Below are 16,753 nucleotides of genomic sequence, written 5' to 3'. Positions count from 1 at the left end.
AGTGCTTTGGGAACTGAGCATGTTTTAAAGGCAATGTCAAAAGGAATCTGAAAGCAGCCAGGAAGGGGATAAGTTGTAATATAGTTGTCACTGCCTATTTGCCTAAGAATTGTATTAGTGTGTGTTAGGCATCTGTTCATAATCAGAACTGTTACTGCCAATGGAAACATAATGTACATTTCCATCTTATTTAAATTAGGATCTGTTTTGCTGTTGAATATGTCTTCAACACTGAAACAGAACTATTGTGTTTGCCTAAGGTTGCCTCTGCACGTTAGGCAACACAAGACCCCATTCTTAGAACAGATCACAGAATCTCAAAAGCAAGAGGTTCTGACTAACTCAATGCCATGATTCAGGCACCAAACACCTCAAATTTAAATTATTTAGCTGATTTATAAATGAACTTGTTTAATTTCTAAGTTAAAAAAGAAATCACAACCTCAACCAATCAGAAAATGCAGATGAACCCTGCATTCTTTGCTATGACTCAAAATTGTGCTGACAATCCTCGGCACTAATGAGATCGGGATGACAGGAAGACTGTCAGAAGCCATTACAACTGCTTAAAAACAGTGACTCAGAACACTCCTCCATCTCTAAATACAGACTGTACTCAAATTTGACTAAGAAAAATGACATGGAAAGTGGCTGGTGAAACCATTTTCATATTCAGAGTAATTTTTTTCTTGAAATATTATTAAATTGATGGTATATCTTACAATGGTATCTCAAATACTGAATATCACTTGCTTAATATGACTGTTAAGTTCTATGAAGTAGCTATATAAAATGCAAACTCCTTACGCTTTCTCTGTTTTGTTAACTAACATAGCCTAAGCATCTAGAATAGTTCTGGAATGTGCTATGCTCTCAAAAATAATCTGCCTCACAAATGAAAGTATTGAGAAAATTCAAACTAATTTGAGTTAAGTGTAGTGACTATTTCAAGGACTGTTTAGTTTATATTTTACTGCAACTTTCACTTTTTTCCAACCAGTATAAGATGATTCAATACAATTTCCAATCTAAACATTAAGTTCATGAGGAATCATATGCTTTTTTTATTTAAACAATTCCGTAAACAATTCCGTCACTAACTTTCTGGCTTCTTTCTCTGGTTAAACATGTTAACTAGAGGAGGAAATAAATGATACAAATGTATACAAATTAGTAATTGAGCAAATATAATACTGCAATATTTTAGAAGCTATTTAGCATAACATATAGGTACAATATTTAGAAACTGACTACTACTAAAACCTTGTTCAATTAATGGTTTTCATTTGTACTGTCCCCATGCTAGGCCAGATCTCTATCAAATCTAAATTACTGTCACAATCTCTTAAGCTGTTCTTTATACCTTTAGGTTCTCTCTTCCCCAATTCATCCCAAATGTGGCTGACCAGGCTAACTTTTCTAAAACTGGGCTTTCATTGTGTTTTGTAGCTGCTCATACGTTTCAGCTCTCTGTTACCTATCAAATGGGATAATATATGTCAAAGTCCCTTATATATGGTCAGTGGTAAAATGAAATCTAAACTCTATTTAATTTCAAATAATCTGCACGACTGAAGTCATTCAGAAAGGCAGTGTGGTTTAGCAATAAGATTCCTGGAGGCAGAAGATGCAGGCTTTACCATCTCATCTGTAGAAGAACTAAAAGCACCTATCTTATGGGTGGAAAACAAATCTTAGAAGCATTCTGTAAACTTCATAGTATTCTGCAAATAAACTAGGGTCTGACTGTTCCCACGTGGGTTCACTGCCCTCTGTCTCTACAGTCTCCACTCAGCACCAGGTTACTTCCTCCCTCTATCTCTCCAGCTGCCCACAGTTCAGTTCAATTATTATTACCATGTCTATTTCTAAACTTCAAAATCACACCCCCTTTAGGAAGACTCCATGTATTCAAAAATATATACCTAATAGAGTTCCTTTAATTTTTCCATATAATATTTAATCTTACCTTCCTACCTACAGCAAGAAATGTATCTTCTTATGGATCACAGTTGACTGCTACTGTTTAGGGATTCTAATCCTAAATAACTGGTTGACTGAAGAAAGATATTACTTAAAAGATAATGAAGCAAATGAAATGCAAGTATAATCCTCACTAAATGGCATACCACTTAGGCAGACACTTTTTTACAGATAGCAATGTTTTCTTCAGATATTACCTTGTTGAAGAGTATAGACATGAAGAAGAGATCCAAGAGCATGGTCTCCGAAAAAGCTTCATAGTCGATTTTGAAAAAGAGCACAGTAAAGATGACTGTGACATACTGATATGTAGGACTGCTAAAAGAGGATCGCAGCAACTTCAGACCAGCAATGGTAATCATTAAAGCACCTAATCTACAATATAAGAAAGAATGTTAATCAACTAATAACTGAAAACTTTATAGATAATTATGAACTTCAGAAAAAATTATCATTTCACTTACTAAGCTTAGAATATTATATCAAATTTAAACTTCAAACATTCCTTTTTAATAATGTGTGTCATGATTCTGATCTTTTATATAAATAAGCATAAAAATAAGCATAAAAAGTAAGTAACAAAAAAATACACACACACACACACACACACACACAAATAAGTAACAATATTGCAATTCTGACATTTGGTTCTCCAGGTTCTCTGTATTTCTCTTGCTTTAACATTAACAGCATTTAGCACATAAAAGCATATTAATAATGACAAATATATGCTATGTATAAAATAGGAAATTAATAAGGACATAGTATGCAGCACAAGGAACTCTGATACTCAAAGCTCTGTTGTGACCTAAATAGGAAGGAAATCTAAAATAGAGGGGATGTATATACAAAAATATGTATATTTTTGACTGATTCATTTTGCTGTACAGCAAGAAACTAATAAAACATTGTAAAGCAACTAAAGCCCAATAAAAATGAATATGAAACAATGCTGGAAAAAAATCATATTAATGCTTACCCAACAACATGTACCTAGTGGGCCTACAGGATGACTGTATAGGCAAGTGATCACCTAAATGGTCTGATGCACATAGTACACAAAAACAATCATCTCCAAAACTTACCATCTAATAATAAAATTAACCTTAATTAATAAATATATCTCATAAAATATAGATTGACAATTAAGATGTCTGGAGTAGTAATATGCCAAGAGAAGAAACAGATGTTCAGAAAAGTGAACTCAAAGACTGAATTTCACCTCAATTTTTCAAACAGTACTTTGCACCGAAGAGACATTCAATGATTACTTGATATTTGATCAATAACCTAAGAGAGTGCTATGACAGTCCTCAACAGTCAAACTTAGATAAGAGGAATATCATACTTACTCTGTATCCAGTTTTTTTGGACTTGCAATTGTCTCTGCACTGCTACTAAGTTCATTGAGAACAATCAAAGGATAGATGATATTTTTCTCCACAAAAAGAAGCCACACATGAAGTTTCTCAAACCACATCACAGTAGCTGCATCTAACAAGGCAATATTAAGTTAAGAAGACCACGTATAAATGCATTTTAATGCATAAAATAGTCTGGCAATGTCACAAGAAAGGAAAATCTTCCCACTCAAATTCAGCTCTACTATAAATAATGTAAAAAATCCAGTATACCAATCATTTGTCAATTCTGAACCATATTCAATTTCCCAACTTGGATGTTAAATTTAGATGAGATGAATTTCATTTTAAGCTTTACTTCTTGAAACCTCAGTTTTTAACCCTCACTTTCTCTTATTTACACTTATAACATTTGGAGAAAAGGTTACTTCAGATAATTAAACTGCCCATTTCATCCAAAAGAAATAAACTATCTATTAAACTGTTTTAAAAATCCTTACATTCACACACACACCTTTAATATATAAACCTCAGAACAGCTTTGAAAGTATGGTATGTTTTGGATTCATACACTTCCTAAGTGTCATTTTCATTGCAACATTTTCCCAATACTTGACCATTTAATGTCACTGGGGAAAGTGTCCAGGATACACTGAAGGATTTAAAATAAGGTTCTCCAGTTATCTGAAAATAATGTCAACCACCTCTAAGAAGTTTTCTAATGGATATGTTCTTTATACCTGTTAAAATCAACTTTGCTAATGCCTAACACTCTTAGTAAGTGAAAAACGTTTTTTTCAAAATTTAAAAAAATTTGGACTAAATGTCAAGATGAAAATAAACTATAAGATCAATGATTAACTTTAATGGAAACTGTCTTTTAAAACAAACCAAATGTACTTGTTAACATTTATGTATGAAAGCAATTAATAATTAATCATAAAAATATTTACACCACTATGAGTTATTTTCCTTACAGTAAGAATGGACCAGTACAGATTCTTTTAGTTTTATGTCACTTTATTGCAATCTACACATTAGTGTTTGTTTAATTATCTCTCCAGGATCAAAATAGTGATCAAGATCACAGTACCATGACGACTTAAGCAATTCTGCTAAAAAGCCCAGGAAATTTGCTTTGAGATTGCAAAGTCAAGTTTGGTATGGAAATCTTTCACACACTTTAGAGTTCTTTACAGACGTTTAATTTATCGCCAAACAATTGAGAAATTCACTCTCCATATTAATTTATTAAACATTGGCTTATTTAATCAATGGCATATAAAAATGATGACACAGATGTTAACTTTTATTATTTCTCTAAAATGAGGAAGTATAGTACATTAGAGGCCATTATAGGTTATGGAGCCAATGAACCAGACTAATAACTTATAATGGAAAAGTAAAGATTTATAACAAGTAAAACGCTTGCCGAATGGTCTGGCCTTCTACTTCTTTTTAGTCATTTTACATTTTATCCTAAATTATCTGAATGAGAAACAGCAATAACAAGTACTTTCCACCTCTTTTCTCTTGATCAACTCGTTTATAACCCTCTCTGGTAGGACACAATGTCATTGGTGAAAACAGAAACCTATTCCTTTTATGCTCTGAGTTAAAAATATGTCAAATGGAAGTCTTACAGGGGATTGAGTTGCCTGCAAATGGCAAGGAAGAACTGAGGGTAAACGTGGGGCTGGAAAGAGAAGTCACAGACACACCCTGAAGGATTAATCAATGAGAGGTCTGTGATGGACAATTTAGAGGAGGAAAGAGCAAGATTTACCCTGTGGAAAGTTGGCAATGACAATTACACTTCAAATGAAATGAAAGCATCTTGCAAAAGGTCTGACAAACAGCTGAGAAACACAAACCAAAGTTTTACCTGATGAAACTTATTTAACTGTCCGCCTGTCCACTAAGTAAAAGAAAAAATCCATGGTATTGAAAGGTAAAGTTAACGAACCACTTACTTCGAACTTCATATTGATTATACTCCAGCGTCTTGAGCAGAGGGTGCGAGAAGCAATGCCACGGCAGCTGCTTCCTGACTTGAGGCAGCACGTAATGGGTTACAAACCCCACGAAGCCGACCAGGGCGTACAGCACATACTTGAGCGCAGGCTAAGACAGGGATAAAGGTGAAAAGATTACAAGTGATTCTGAAAATGACTCAAAGGAGAACTTCTAATCTGTCAGTTCAATTTTAGTCACTTACAGCATCTGAACACTAAACATTTGTCTACAGTTAAGATTTCCATATTATGTAATTTTCTGATTAAAACAGTTATAAAAGTTAGTGGCTGGTCGAGTAATACAGATATTTTAAAATGTGTTAACTACTTTGGTATCTCACATTGCCAATGTAACTAGAGTATGGCCTGAGGTGTACTGCTTCCTACTCTAGGAATGTTCTACGTGACTAGCAGAGTAATGTATTAAATTTTTACTAGGAGATAAAAGACATGAGCTAAATAAAACTGTAAATCTGAAGAGCAGACCCAAACTTAAAATAGTATTCTTTTGTTGTGTCTTTACATAGTTTGGAAGAGAGTTCTTGTGTATGACTAAATTTACAAAAAAACAAAGTACCATCACTTCAAATATTCAAATGAATTTTTTAGAAACTAAAGCCTGCATCTGACCCCTGAAGACTCACAGGACCTCACTCAGTTTGCAAGGTACTCGTAAATTAATGGTACAAATTGGAAAAGAACAAGCAAATGTTAAAATTAAATAATACAACCTTTGTTTCTAGATAAATGGAATAATAGAGACTTTATTCCTCACGAAACATGATACAATACAATACATGAACCAATGTTTTGCAATGTATTCGACATAAGAGGGGAACCCATGTAAGCCTGGAACCTCCCGAGTGAAGGAGATGGAACTTAGAGGCTGGGGAAAGCAAGGCAGCTGGAGTTCATCAGAGTAAACAGTTTTCTAAACAGAAAACTGCATGGAGGAAGATCTGTAGAGGGTCTAGCTCGAGTATTCAGGGGAATCAGCCACGTAAGTGTGGGAATAGACCATGTGTGGCCAGAGAAAGAACCACGGCAGACCCACACGGCAGGCACTATTATGCCTGTTCTCACAAGCCAGAATGGAAACTCAACACTCCCAGGGCACTGGGCAGAGTCCTCCAAAGGCAGGCGGAGTATTAGCCCTAGACTGAACAGCCCTGTCCCAATTAGGCAAGCTTAAAAGCTAGATTTGAGAGGATCAAACTGTTCACAAGGAACTTAGGGCCAAAAACACAGTTTAAGACTATTTCTAGCAATAAAAAAACATCCAGTACCCACAAGGCAAAACATAATGCTTGACATCCAATCAAAAATGACCATGCACGCAGACTCAGGAAACTATGATTCATGGGGGGAAAAAAACCAGTTAATCAAAACTAACCCATAAGTAACACAGAAGTTAGGATTATGAGACAAGGACATTAAGAGAGGTAGAATGGAATTACATAAGTTCAAAAAAGTAAACACAGGCATGAGAGATATGAAAAAGACCTGAAACCAACTTTGAAAGATGAAACTTGTTAATTCTGAGATTAAAAAATATACTGGATGGCATTAACTACATATAAAACATAACAGAAGAAAGATTAGTGAACTTAACAACAAAGCAATAGAAAGTATTCAAAATTAAATATGCAGAGGAAAAAACAGAATTTAAAATTAAAAAAAAGTGAACTGTGGGACCAATTTAAGAGGCCAAAGATTATGTAGATGGGAGTCCATAAGTGGGAATGGGTGGAGGGACAGCAGAAGAAAAAGGGAAAAAACATTTAAAGTAATAATGACCAAAATTGCCTAAAGTTGATGAAAACTAGACCATAGATACAATGTACCCTAAGCACGAAAACATGAAGAAAACTATGTGAAGGGGCACGATAATCAAACTGACGACATGCAGAAACTCGGATCTGCACTAGAGAATGAAGAGCACTGAGAAGGGCGACCACAGGGCCTGCAGGACCGCCGTCTGGGGAGTATCACCCACACCCGGGCCTGATTTGCAGGACGACGTTCTGGACTTCCAGCTGTAACAGAGCGAGACTTTGGGGAGTTTAGAAGGATGTCAGTCACGGAGGAAAGCAGGCATACTGTAGAAGTCAGTCCAGAACGGTTCCCACGATCCTCCCTTCCTGAAGTTTATGCCAGCCTGTATGCCCCTCCCACGCTATAGTAGGTTGACCAGGGTGACCTATGGGTATGGAAGACGTGGTGGTAACGCCACATGCACAACAGTTATAAAAGATCGGGACATCGGTCTCGGGCCTTCTCTCTGGGATCACCAGCTTTGGGGCAAAGAAACTAGTGAGGATACTTCGGCAGCCCGTGGTGAGGACCACACGGAGAGGAACTAAGCTATTTGGCCAAAGGTCAGCAAGGAAGTGAGGGTACTCACAACCTCAGATGACTACAGTTGCACATAACACATGGAGCTGGCATCATCTAAGCCACTCTCAGAGCCATGACCCATGAGAAACCACGAGAAAAATAAGAATTTGTTGTTAAAACCAAAGAAAAAGTCATGTATATTAGCATTATGATCAAATCAGAAGTGAATCCAAACAAAGCTATTTTCCCCCAGTGAAAAGAACAAAATGATTCCTCACCTGCAGTACTGTGAACACTGTGCTTACATGAATAGCAAAATACAGCACACCGATTACAATGCACACTACCAGGTCAGACTGCAAACGCTCGCTCTGTGAAACAAAGCAATTTATCAAGCATTATACAAAAATTTAAACAAAATCTTTCCTCCCAAATGGCCAAGTTTAAGAAATAAATTTTCACTGATCCTATTCTGTAGCACTTCCAGGTATTTCTTACACATAATAATTTACTACAATAAGTTTTATTTACCTCCTAAATTGGTTCGATGCTGCACCAAGGACATTTAAGGAAATTAAACAAGCTTAACTAGTTCCACACACAGTAAATATATCATAGCAAAGTCTTTTAGAATGAAGATTTTCCCCTCATTGGTCTGTAAGTTTTACATGGGAAAAAGAAACAAGATCCTTAAGTTCTTCTATAGGGTATATCCTTTTGGATAACAGTTATATTTTCATTGGTTTTCTGAAATGTTGAAAATGCATGTACATGTCCTATTTTACTTACTGAATTTTGATTCCTTTGGGAGTTACAGTAAAAACCAAAAACCTCTTGATATCTCACCACATGGTCATCCTCACCACAGATTTATGCTTTTAAGCTAGATTCAGAAATATCCTACTATATTTAACAAATGTCCTTTGCTAACATGAAAACTAAAGTTAGGATAAACTGCTTAAATTATATCTTGAGGCAGTTTCTAAAGTTTTCTATTTTTTAGACTATGTGAACAGTTCAAGTTCAGTGAAGGTAAATATACTCTAATTCAAGACCTATATAAATTCAGTCTTTCATAAATGGAAATATGTAAAGTAACTTAGGAAAAAAATGTTTTTATGTTTAGTTGCATAAAGCAGATATAAATCTATAGAACTCATTTTTTAAATTATTAAAAGAAGGCAGGTAACATTACAAAGTTTTAAATGACTATATCTGCTTAAATATATGAAATTAGCATAGGTTACTATTCTCTCCTTCAACCTAGAAAATAAACACACATACACAAACACTTTTCAGACTGCCTTTGAGAACTAAACCCCATTGAAAGACCAGCAGATGACTGACTCATAAGTACAAAGTTATCATCAATAAGAATAACAAGAAGATATGTCTAATTTATGCTAATATTCACCTTTCAAATCCTAGTTTAAATTCAATAGGATTAAGAATTCTGTAAACAATGAAATCATTTTCACCTTATCTAAAATGAATATTCAGCATACTGTTCTACATCAAAACAAACTTTGAGGAATGAGCATTTCTTACATGTGAAAATCTGAAATAAAAACCACCAACCATGTACAATAACAATATACATGTATTTTTCCCAGTTACTAAAATTGTGTTACCCCCTAAAATGTTCATTATACAACATGATGAACTGTATAAAATTTAATTATTTGAGGTGATCTTAAAAAGTTAAAACTTACAACAGAATTTCTAAGTTTTTCAGGCAGTGGATCTTTTACTTCAGACAAAGGGTCTTCTGGATTTTTCTCTTCTGTTTTTGGAAAAATCTTGGATTGCACCAAAGAACTTTATGGTAAAAAGAGAGAGAGAAAATCATAATCTATAAACTAGTACTTCAAATGACAAACAAACTTTACGATATAACAGAAAACGAAGTAATCCAAATATATCTACTCATCGTGTGTGTGTATGCATGCTTAGTCACTCAGTCATCATGTTTGACTCTGAGATCCCATGGACTACCCCTGCCAGACTCCTCTGTCCATGGGGATTCTTCAGGCAAGAATACAGGAGTGGGTTGCCATGCTCTCCTCCAGGGGATCTTCCCAACCCAGAGATTGAACCCAAGCCTCCCACACTGCAGGTGGATTCTTTACTGTCTGAGCCACCAGGGAAGCCCATATTTACTAATTAACAAATGACAAAGTTTAAGATGCCATAAATAAGCATACAATAAGAATATTTTAATGAAAACACAGTGTTACATCTTAGAAGACAAAAAACTAAAAGCTAACAAATACTCTAAGCCAGGGTGATTACAATGACCCAAAGTTAATATATTTTGAAACCAAATATAGGTAAGTCAACAGCACACTTTGACAAAGCAGTGGAAAAACAGATCTTGGAAGTTAAATCTGAAAGAAATGCCAATTTATTTAAATTTCTCTAATTCAATAATAAGTGATCACTTACAAAAGCACAGATGGATCACTGCTTTGTCGGCTGAGATGATAGGATACTGCCACTAATAAGCCACAAAAAATGGAGAAAAGCACTGGAATATGCTGGCCATCCCAGGAATCCTGTTGGGAAAAAAAAGTTTGACAGAACAATATGCTTCTAATTCACAATCTATCATATAATCCTTTTATGTCAGTATTTTGGAGAAAGATAACTGAATTAAACAAAACCTTTTCAGTAATGTCATCAATTGCATTTTATTCCATATAGACTTATTACTTTCTGATGAACCAGAATCTAACTGCTAAATGATCATCAGGTTGCTTTTGGTACTAAAGCTCTATTATACACTAGGAATGACACATTTGTTTCTGATACAGTATGCTGCTGTCAATTTCTGTCATATTTTAAGCAGCATTAAGTTTATAGTAAACCATGTCCTCTTTTGTAGCAAACTTCTGATTATATATAATAATGTAGCAGTAAAAGGCAACACATGATATAATACTTAAGGCAAAACAAACTGCTGACATTTGGTATGCTACTTTCTGGATGCCTTTGTTCATATGCCATTATATTCCCTAGAGCACTAGGCATTCAGTGCTTCTCGAGTGAATAGCTGTATATTCCCAGAAATAAATAATACAAAGCGAGCTTCTAAGGCCAACCAGACATGTGGATGTGCCATGTCTGCTTCGCTCACTGCAGTATCTCTGGAGTCTGCTAGCATGGTACCTGGTACAGAGTAGATAACACTGGTAAAAGGAATAGCTAACAGTTCTTAAGTGTGGCCTGTGAGGTAAGCACCTTTGTCTTTGGGGATTCAAGAGGGGAGAATGGTGGAGTAGGTAATCAAAGGTAGTTTATTATGCAACCTGCCCCCCCCCCACTCACCATTTAATAATACCATCTTGGAAACTGTTCCACATCACAACAGAGACCTTTTCTTTCTTTCTTAATTTTTATTGAGACCTTTTCTTTAATGGCTACATAAAAATCTTATCATCATCATCATATTATGTATATCATACTCTGTATCAAGCTCCTTTCTCAGATCTTTATAAGTATTTATAAATTCTTACAATCATCCTTGGAGATATGTACTGTTACTCTCTAATTTATGCATGAGGAAACTAAGGTAGAGATGGTTTAAGCATGTCCAGTTAACTGGTGGAAACAAACTTCCTTATATGTTTGAATTTATTGAGCATAAAATTATTGAAGAGTTTCAGAACGAAAGACAGATAAATATAAAGGAAACAAAATAGAGGTGAAAATGAAATGTATGTAAGAACAGCATTAGCATAGTGATGATAAGGTAAACATATCAGGTGTATGAGGGAGACAAGGAAGACTGTCTAATAGAAACGTGGGGAGAGAGGCAAAACAAAGTTAAGCCTACAGCTCCCATAATGTGCAGTCCATGGCTAATGCCTAAAACTTGACAAATTACAAGAAGTGTAAGTTAGTTACTTAGAGATACGGAGGCAAACACCAAAAGAATCAGCCCAAAGAACTGAAAGTGATAACTCTGAGGAAGGGATAAAGGGGTAGGGGACTGCTAGTCTCGGCACTCTTGTAGAAATATTGGACTCTGAAAAATAAGTATGTACAACTCTGGTAAAAATTAAAACTGCAAAAAAGAGATCTCTAATATGATCACTTTGGAAAACTAGAAATTCCATTTTAGTTATCCACTTAAGAAAAATGAAAACATACGTCCACAAAAAAGACTTACATAAGAAAATTCAGAGCAGCCTTATTCAGGATGGCCCTAAATTAGAAACAACCCAGATGATCATCGCTAAGACAGTGGATAAATTGTGAAAATATTGTGAAATTTATTTGACAAAATTTATTTCACAAAAAATTGTGAAAATATTCATACAATGGAAATATGGAGGATTAAAAACTAATTGGGAAATACTTCTCTGCAATAAAAAGGGAAAAACTACTGATACACACAATGTAGATGGATTTCAAAAACATTAAACAAAATACATCAGTAACAAGAGTAAAGATGGTATGATTCCATTTATATGAATGAAGTTCAAGACCCAGAAAACCTACAATAAAAGTGACTGGGAAGGAATAGGAGGGAACCTTCTGATGATGAGAAACTATTTTATATCTCACTAGGGGTATATGTTACACAGGTACATGATTTGTCAAAACTTGTCAAATCGTATACTTAAGGTTGACTGTGTATAAATTCTGCCTCAAAATAAGTATCATTTAACAAATGCTTGACACTACTTTTTATTTCTCTCAGACAAGAGAAAAAATTCTTAAATTGGTCTCAAAATGACTTATTTTATTTAGATTAATAATTTTGAATTATGCAATATGATGATTAAAAGATTAAAAGATGAATTTGTTCTACACACTGTACTGGCTCTAAATGCTTTTACTTTACAGTAAATAATGGCCCACATTCTAGCAATCTCTTTAAAAATATGTAAAGATGTAGGAAGTATGTATGTAACAGTAAGTAATAAAGTTTTCTTCGAGGAAAACTGTTAACTTTCAACGAGCTTTAAAGTTCAAGGGGAAAAATGTAAACAAATCAGAAGTCAGAATTTCTAATAGATGTATTCAGTTCAGTTGCTCAGTTGTGTCCGTCTCTTTGCGACCCCATGAACTACAGCATGCCAGGACTCCCTGTCCAACACCAACTCCTGGAGTTTACCCAAACTCGCGGCCACTGAGTTGGTGATGCATTCCAACCGTCTCATCCTCTGTTGTCCCTTTCCCTCCTGCCCTCAATCTTTCCCAACATCAGGATCTTTTCAAATGAGTCAGCTCTTCGCATCAGGCGGCCAAAGTATTGGAGTTTCAGCTTCAACATCAGTCCTTCCAATGAACACCCAGGACTGATCTCCTTTACGATGGACTGGTTGGATCTCCTTGCAGTCCAAGGGACTCTCAAGAGTCTTATCCAACACCACAGTTCAAAAGCATCAATTCTTCGGCGCTCAGCCTTCTTTAAAGTCCCACTCTCACATCCATACATGACTACTGGAAAAACCACAGCCTTGACTAGACGGACCTTCGTTGACAAAGTAATGCCTCTGCTCTTTAACATGTTCTCTACATTGGTCATAACTTTCCTTCCAAGGAGTAAGTGTCTTTTAATTTCATGGCTGCAATCACCATGATTTTGGAGCCCAAGAAAATAAAGTCAGCTACTGTTTCCACTGTTTCCCCATCTATTTGCCATGAAGTGAGGGGATCAGGTGCCATGATCTTAGTTTTCTGAATGTTGAGCTTTAAGCCAACTTTTTCACTCTTTTTCACTTTCATCAAGAGGCTCTTTAGTTCTTCACTTTCTGCCGTAAGGGTGGTGTCATCTGCATATATGAGGTTACTGGTATTTCTCCTGGCAATCTTGATTCCAGCTTGTGCTTCTTCCAGCTCAGCGTTTCTCATAATGTACTCTGCATATAAGTTAAATAAGCATGGTGACAATACACAGCCTCGTATAAGGAAAATATACTCCTTTTCCTATTTGGAACCAGTCTGTTGCTCCATGTCCGGTTCTAACTGTTGCTTCCTGACCTGCATGCAGCTTTCTCAAGAGGCAGGTCAAGTGGTCTGGTATTCCCATCTCCTTCAGAATTTTTCACAGTTTATTGTGATCCACACAGTCAAAGGCTTTGACATAGTCAGTAAAGCAGAAATAGATTGTTTTTCTGGAATTCTCTTGCTTTTTCGATGATCCAGCAGATGTGGGCAATTTGATCTCTGGTTCCTCTGCCTTTTCTAAAACCAGGTTGAATATCTGGAAGTTCACGGTTCATTAGGTTGGTGCAAAAGTAATTATGGTTTGCACTGTTGAACTTTGCTGTTTGATACTGGGATACATTCTTAAATAAATGTAGTTATGTTATACATTATTTTAATGTGCATTTCTTATGTTTTTTGCTAATGACTTATTACCTACTGTTTATATTTACTTTAGAAATGGTGCTAGATAAAAGGTAAATCTGAGCAGTTTTTAAATTTGAGTTCTAAATGGGTTGTAAAGCAGCAGAGACAACTTGGAGCAACAACAACGCATTTGGCCCAGGAACTGCTAACCAATGTACAGTGTGCAGTTCAAGAAGTTTTGCAAAGGAGACGACAGCCTTGAAGATGAGGCGCGCAATGGTAGGCCATCAGAATTTGACAACAACCAACTGAGAGGATCATTGAGCTGATCCTCTTAAAACTACAGGAGAAGTTACTGAAGAACTCAATGTCAATCATTCTATGGTTGTTTGGCATCTGAAGCAAACTGGAAAGATGAAAAAGCTCGATAAGTGGGTGCCTCATGAGCTGACTAAAAATAAAAAAAAAAAAATTGCTGTTTTGAAGTGTCATATTCTCTTATTCTAGGCAACAACAACAAAACATGTCTTGATTGGATTAGGACGTGTGATGAAAAGTAGATTTTATAGCGCAACCAGTGATGACTAGCTCAGTGGCTGGATCATGAAGAAGTTCCAAGCACTTTCCAAAGCCAAACTGGCACCAAAAAAGGCCATGGTCACTGCGTTACTGTTTGGTGCTCTGCTGCCCATCTAATCCACTAGAGCTTTCTGAATTCTGGTGAAACCATTACATCTGAGAAGTATGCCCAGCAAATCGATAAGATGCACTGAAAACTGCAATGCCAGCAGCCCACACTGGTCAACAGAATAGGCCCAATTCTTCTCCATGACAATGCCTGACTGCACGTTGCAAAACCAAACTTCAAGAGTTGAACAAATTGGGCTACGAAGTTTTGCCTCAACCACCATATTCAACTGACCTCTCACCGACTACCACTTCTTCAAGCATCTCTACAACTTTTTGCAAGGAAAACACTTCCACAAACAGTAGGAGGCAGAAAATGCTTTCCATGAGTTCATCAAATCCTAAAGCATGGGTTTTTACACTACAGGAATAAACAAACTTATTTCTCATGGGCAAAAATCTGTTGGTTGTAATAGTTCCTATTCTGATTACTAAAGATGTGGTTAAGTCTATTTAAAATGACTTGAAATTCATGGTCCAAAACCACAATTACTTTTGTATCAATCTAATAAATGTTTATATTAGTGAATAGATAAAAAAAATTAAACCATTCCTAAAGATATGCAACAATGTTCCTCAATGAACCTAACTGTCCAAAAGTAACTTCTACGATCAATTTCTTGTGTATTCTTCCATAAATGCTCTATGTGCATATAAGTTATCGGGTGTGTTTTTAAATAAAGGCACAGAGGGAACATTTATTTTTTGGCATATTGTTTTCCTTTGTATTAACACCCACCCACACACACACACTGGAATATTAGTCAACCTAAAAAAAAAAAGAAAATCTTGTCAATTGCAACAACATGGATGAAACTGGAGGGCAACATACTAGGTGAAATAAGCCACTAAGATTCACAAATACTGCATCTTACCATTTATATGTGGAATCTTAAAAAGGGGAAAAAAAATTAAACTCTTAGAAACAAGAGAATAGAATAGTGGTTGCCAGGGACTGGGAAGTAGGGGAAACAGGGAAAGGTTGGTAAAAGAGTATATAAGACAGTTATAAGACTAGTTATAAGACAATTTCGGTAAGGAGTGGGCAAAAAGGATAAAGAGGGTCAAAAGGCACCAACTTCCAGTTTTAAGATAAATAAGTACTGAGAGAGTAATGCAGCACAGTGACCAGAGTTAACGATACTGCATTGCATATGTGAAAGTTGCTAAGAGGACAGATCTTTAAGGTTCTCACCATAAGAAAAAATATTTGTAATTATCTATAGTGGCTTCCCTGGTGGCTGACACAGTAAAGAATCTGCCTGCAACGCAGGAGACCCAGGTTCCATCCTGGGTTGGGAAGAGCCCTGTAGAAAGAAATGGCAACCCACTCCAGTATTCTTGCCTGGAGAATTCCATGGACAGAGGAGCCCATCCATGCGATTGCAAAGAGTTGGACATGACTCAGCAACTAACACATAGAGACAGATACTAATTAGATTTATTGTGGTGCTCCTTTTGCAATATACATAAATATTGAAACTAATATAATGTTATATGTCAATTGTACCTTAATAAAAATTTAAAATAATAAACTTTAAAAAATCTTAAAAGGATGAATAAGGTCTGAAAAGCTAATAAGTAACAGTGACTATAGTTGATAACACTGTATTGTAGAACTGAAATTTGCTGAGAGTAAATTTAAATATTCTTACCAATAAAAAAAAAAAGGAAATATGTGAGGTGATAAAACTTGATGGGGGAAGTTCTTTCACAATGTATATGTATATCAAATCATCATCATGTACACTTTAAATATCTTAATTTTTATTTGTCAACTACATGTCAATAAGCTTGAAAAAAAAATAATACGTCTTGGAAATCATACATTTGCACATAAAAATCTATTTTTATTCACTTTCATGATTGTATGGTATTCCATTGTGGGCCTATACCATAATTAATTTAACTAGTCACAAATGACAAATATTGGGTCATTTACAGCTTTTGCTGTTATAAACACTGCTATGATAAAATCTTTGTATATAATCTTTACTCATTTACATAACCAAATCTGCACATTTATTCTATTACAATGGGGAACATCTAAAACTAAAATAGTCTGGT

General features: G+C 35.5%; 1 protein-coding gene across 5 annotated transcripts in view; it reads right to left on the bottom strand.

Moving 5' to 3' along the window:
* Positions 1-16,753, bottom strand: part of PCNX1 (pecanex 1) — a 175,995-nt gene that overhangs the window by 48,535 nt on the left and 110,707 nt on the right. For all 5 annotated transcript variants that reach the window (XM_065941703.1, XM_065941705.1, XM_065941704.1 and 2 more), the window contains 6 exons: positions 10,142-10,251; positions 9,409-9,514; positions 7,975-8,067; positions 5,318-5,468; positions 3,336-3,477; positions 2,181-2,358 (listed from right to left, as the gene is read on the bottom strand). In XM_065941703.1, the coding sequence (XP_065797775.1) occupies positions 2,181-2,358; positions 3,336-3,477; positions 5,318-5,468; positions 7,975-8,067; positions 9,409-9,514; positions 10,142-10,251 (780 nt within the window). The remainder of the gene's footprint in view (positions 1-2,180; positions 2,359-3,335; positions 3,478-5,317; positions 5,469-7,974; positions 8,068-9,408; positions 9,515-10,141; positions 10,252-16,753) is intronic.

The sequence above is a fragment of the Muntiacus reevesi genome, chromosome 7 (genome assembly GCF_963930625.1).
Source record: "Muntiacus reevesi chromosome 7, mMunRee1.1, whole genome shotgun sequence".
Taxonomy (NCBI): domain Eukaryota; kingdom Metazoa; phylum Chordata; class Mammalia; order Artiodactyla; family Cervidae; genus Muntiacus; species Muntiacus reevesi.
Note: the sequence above shows the minus strand (reverse complement) of the source record. Positions and strands in the feature narration are given on the sequence as shown.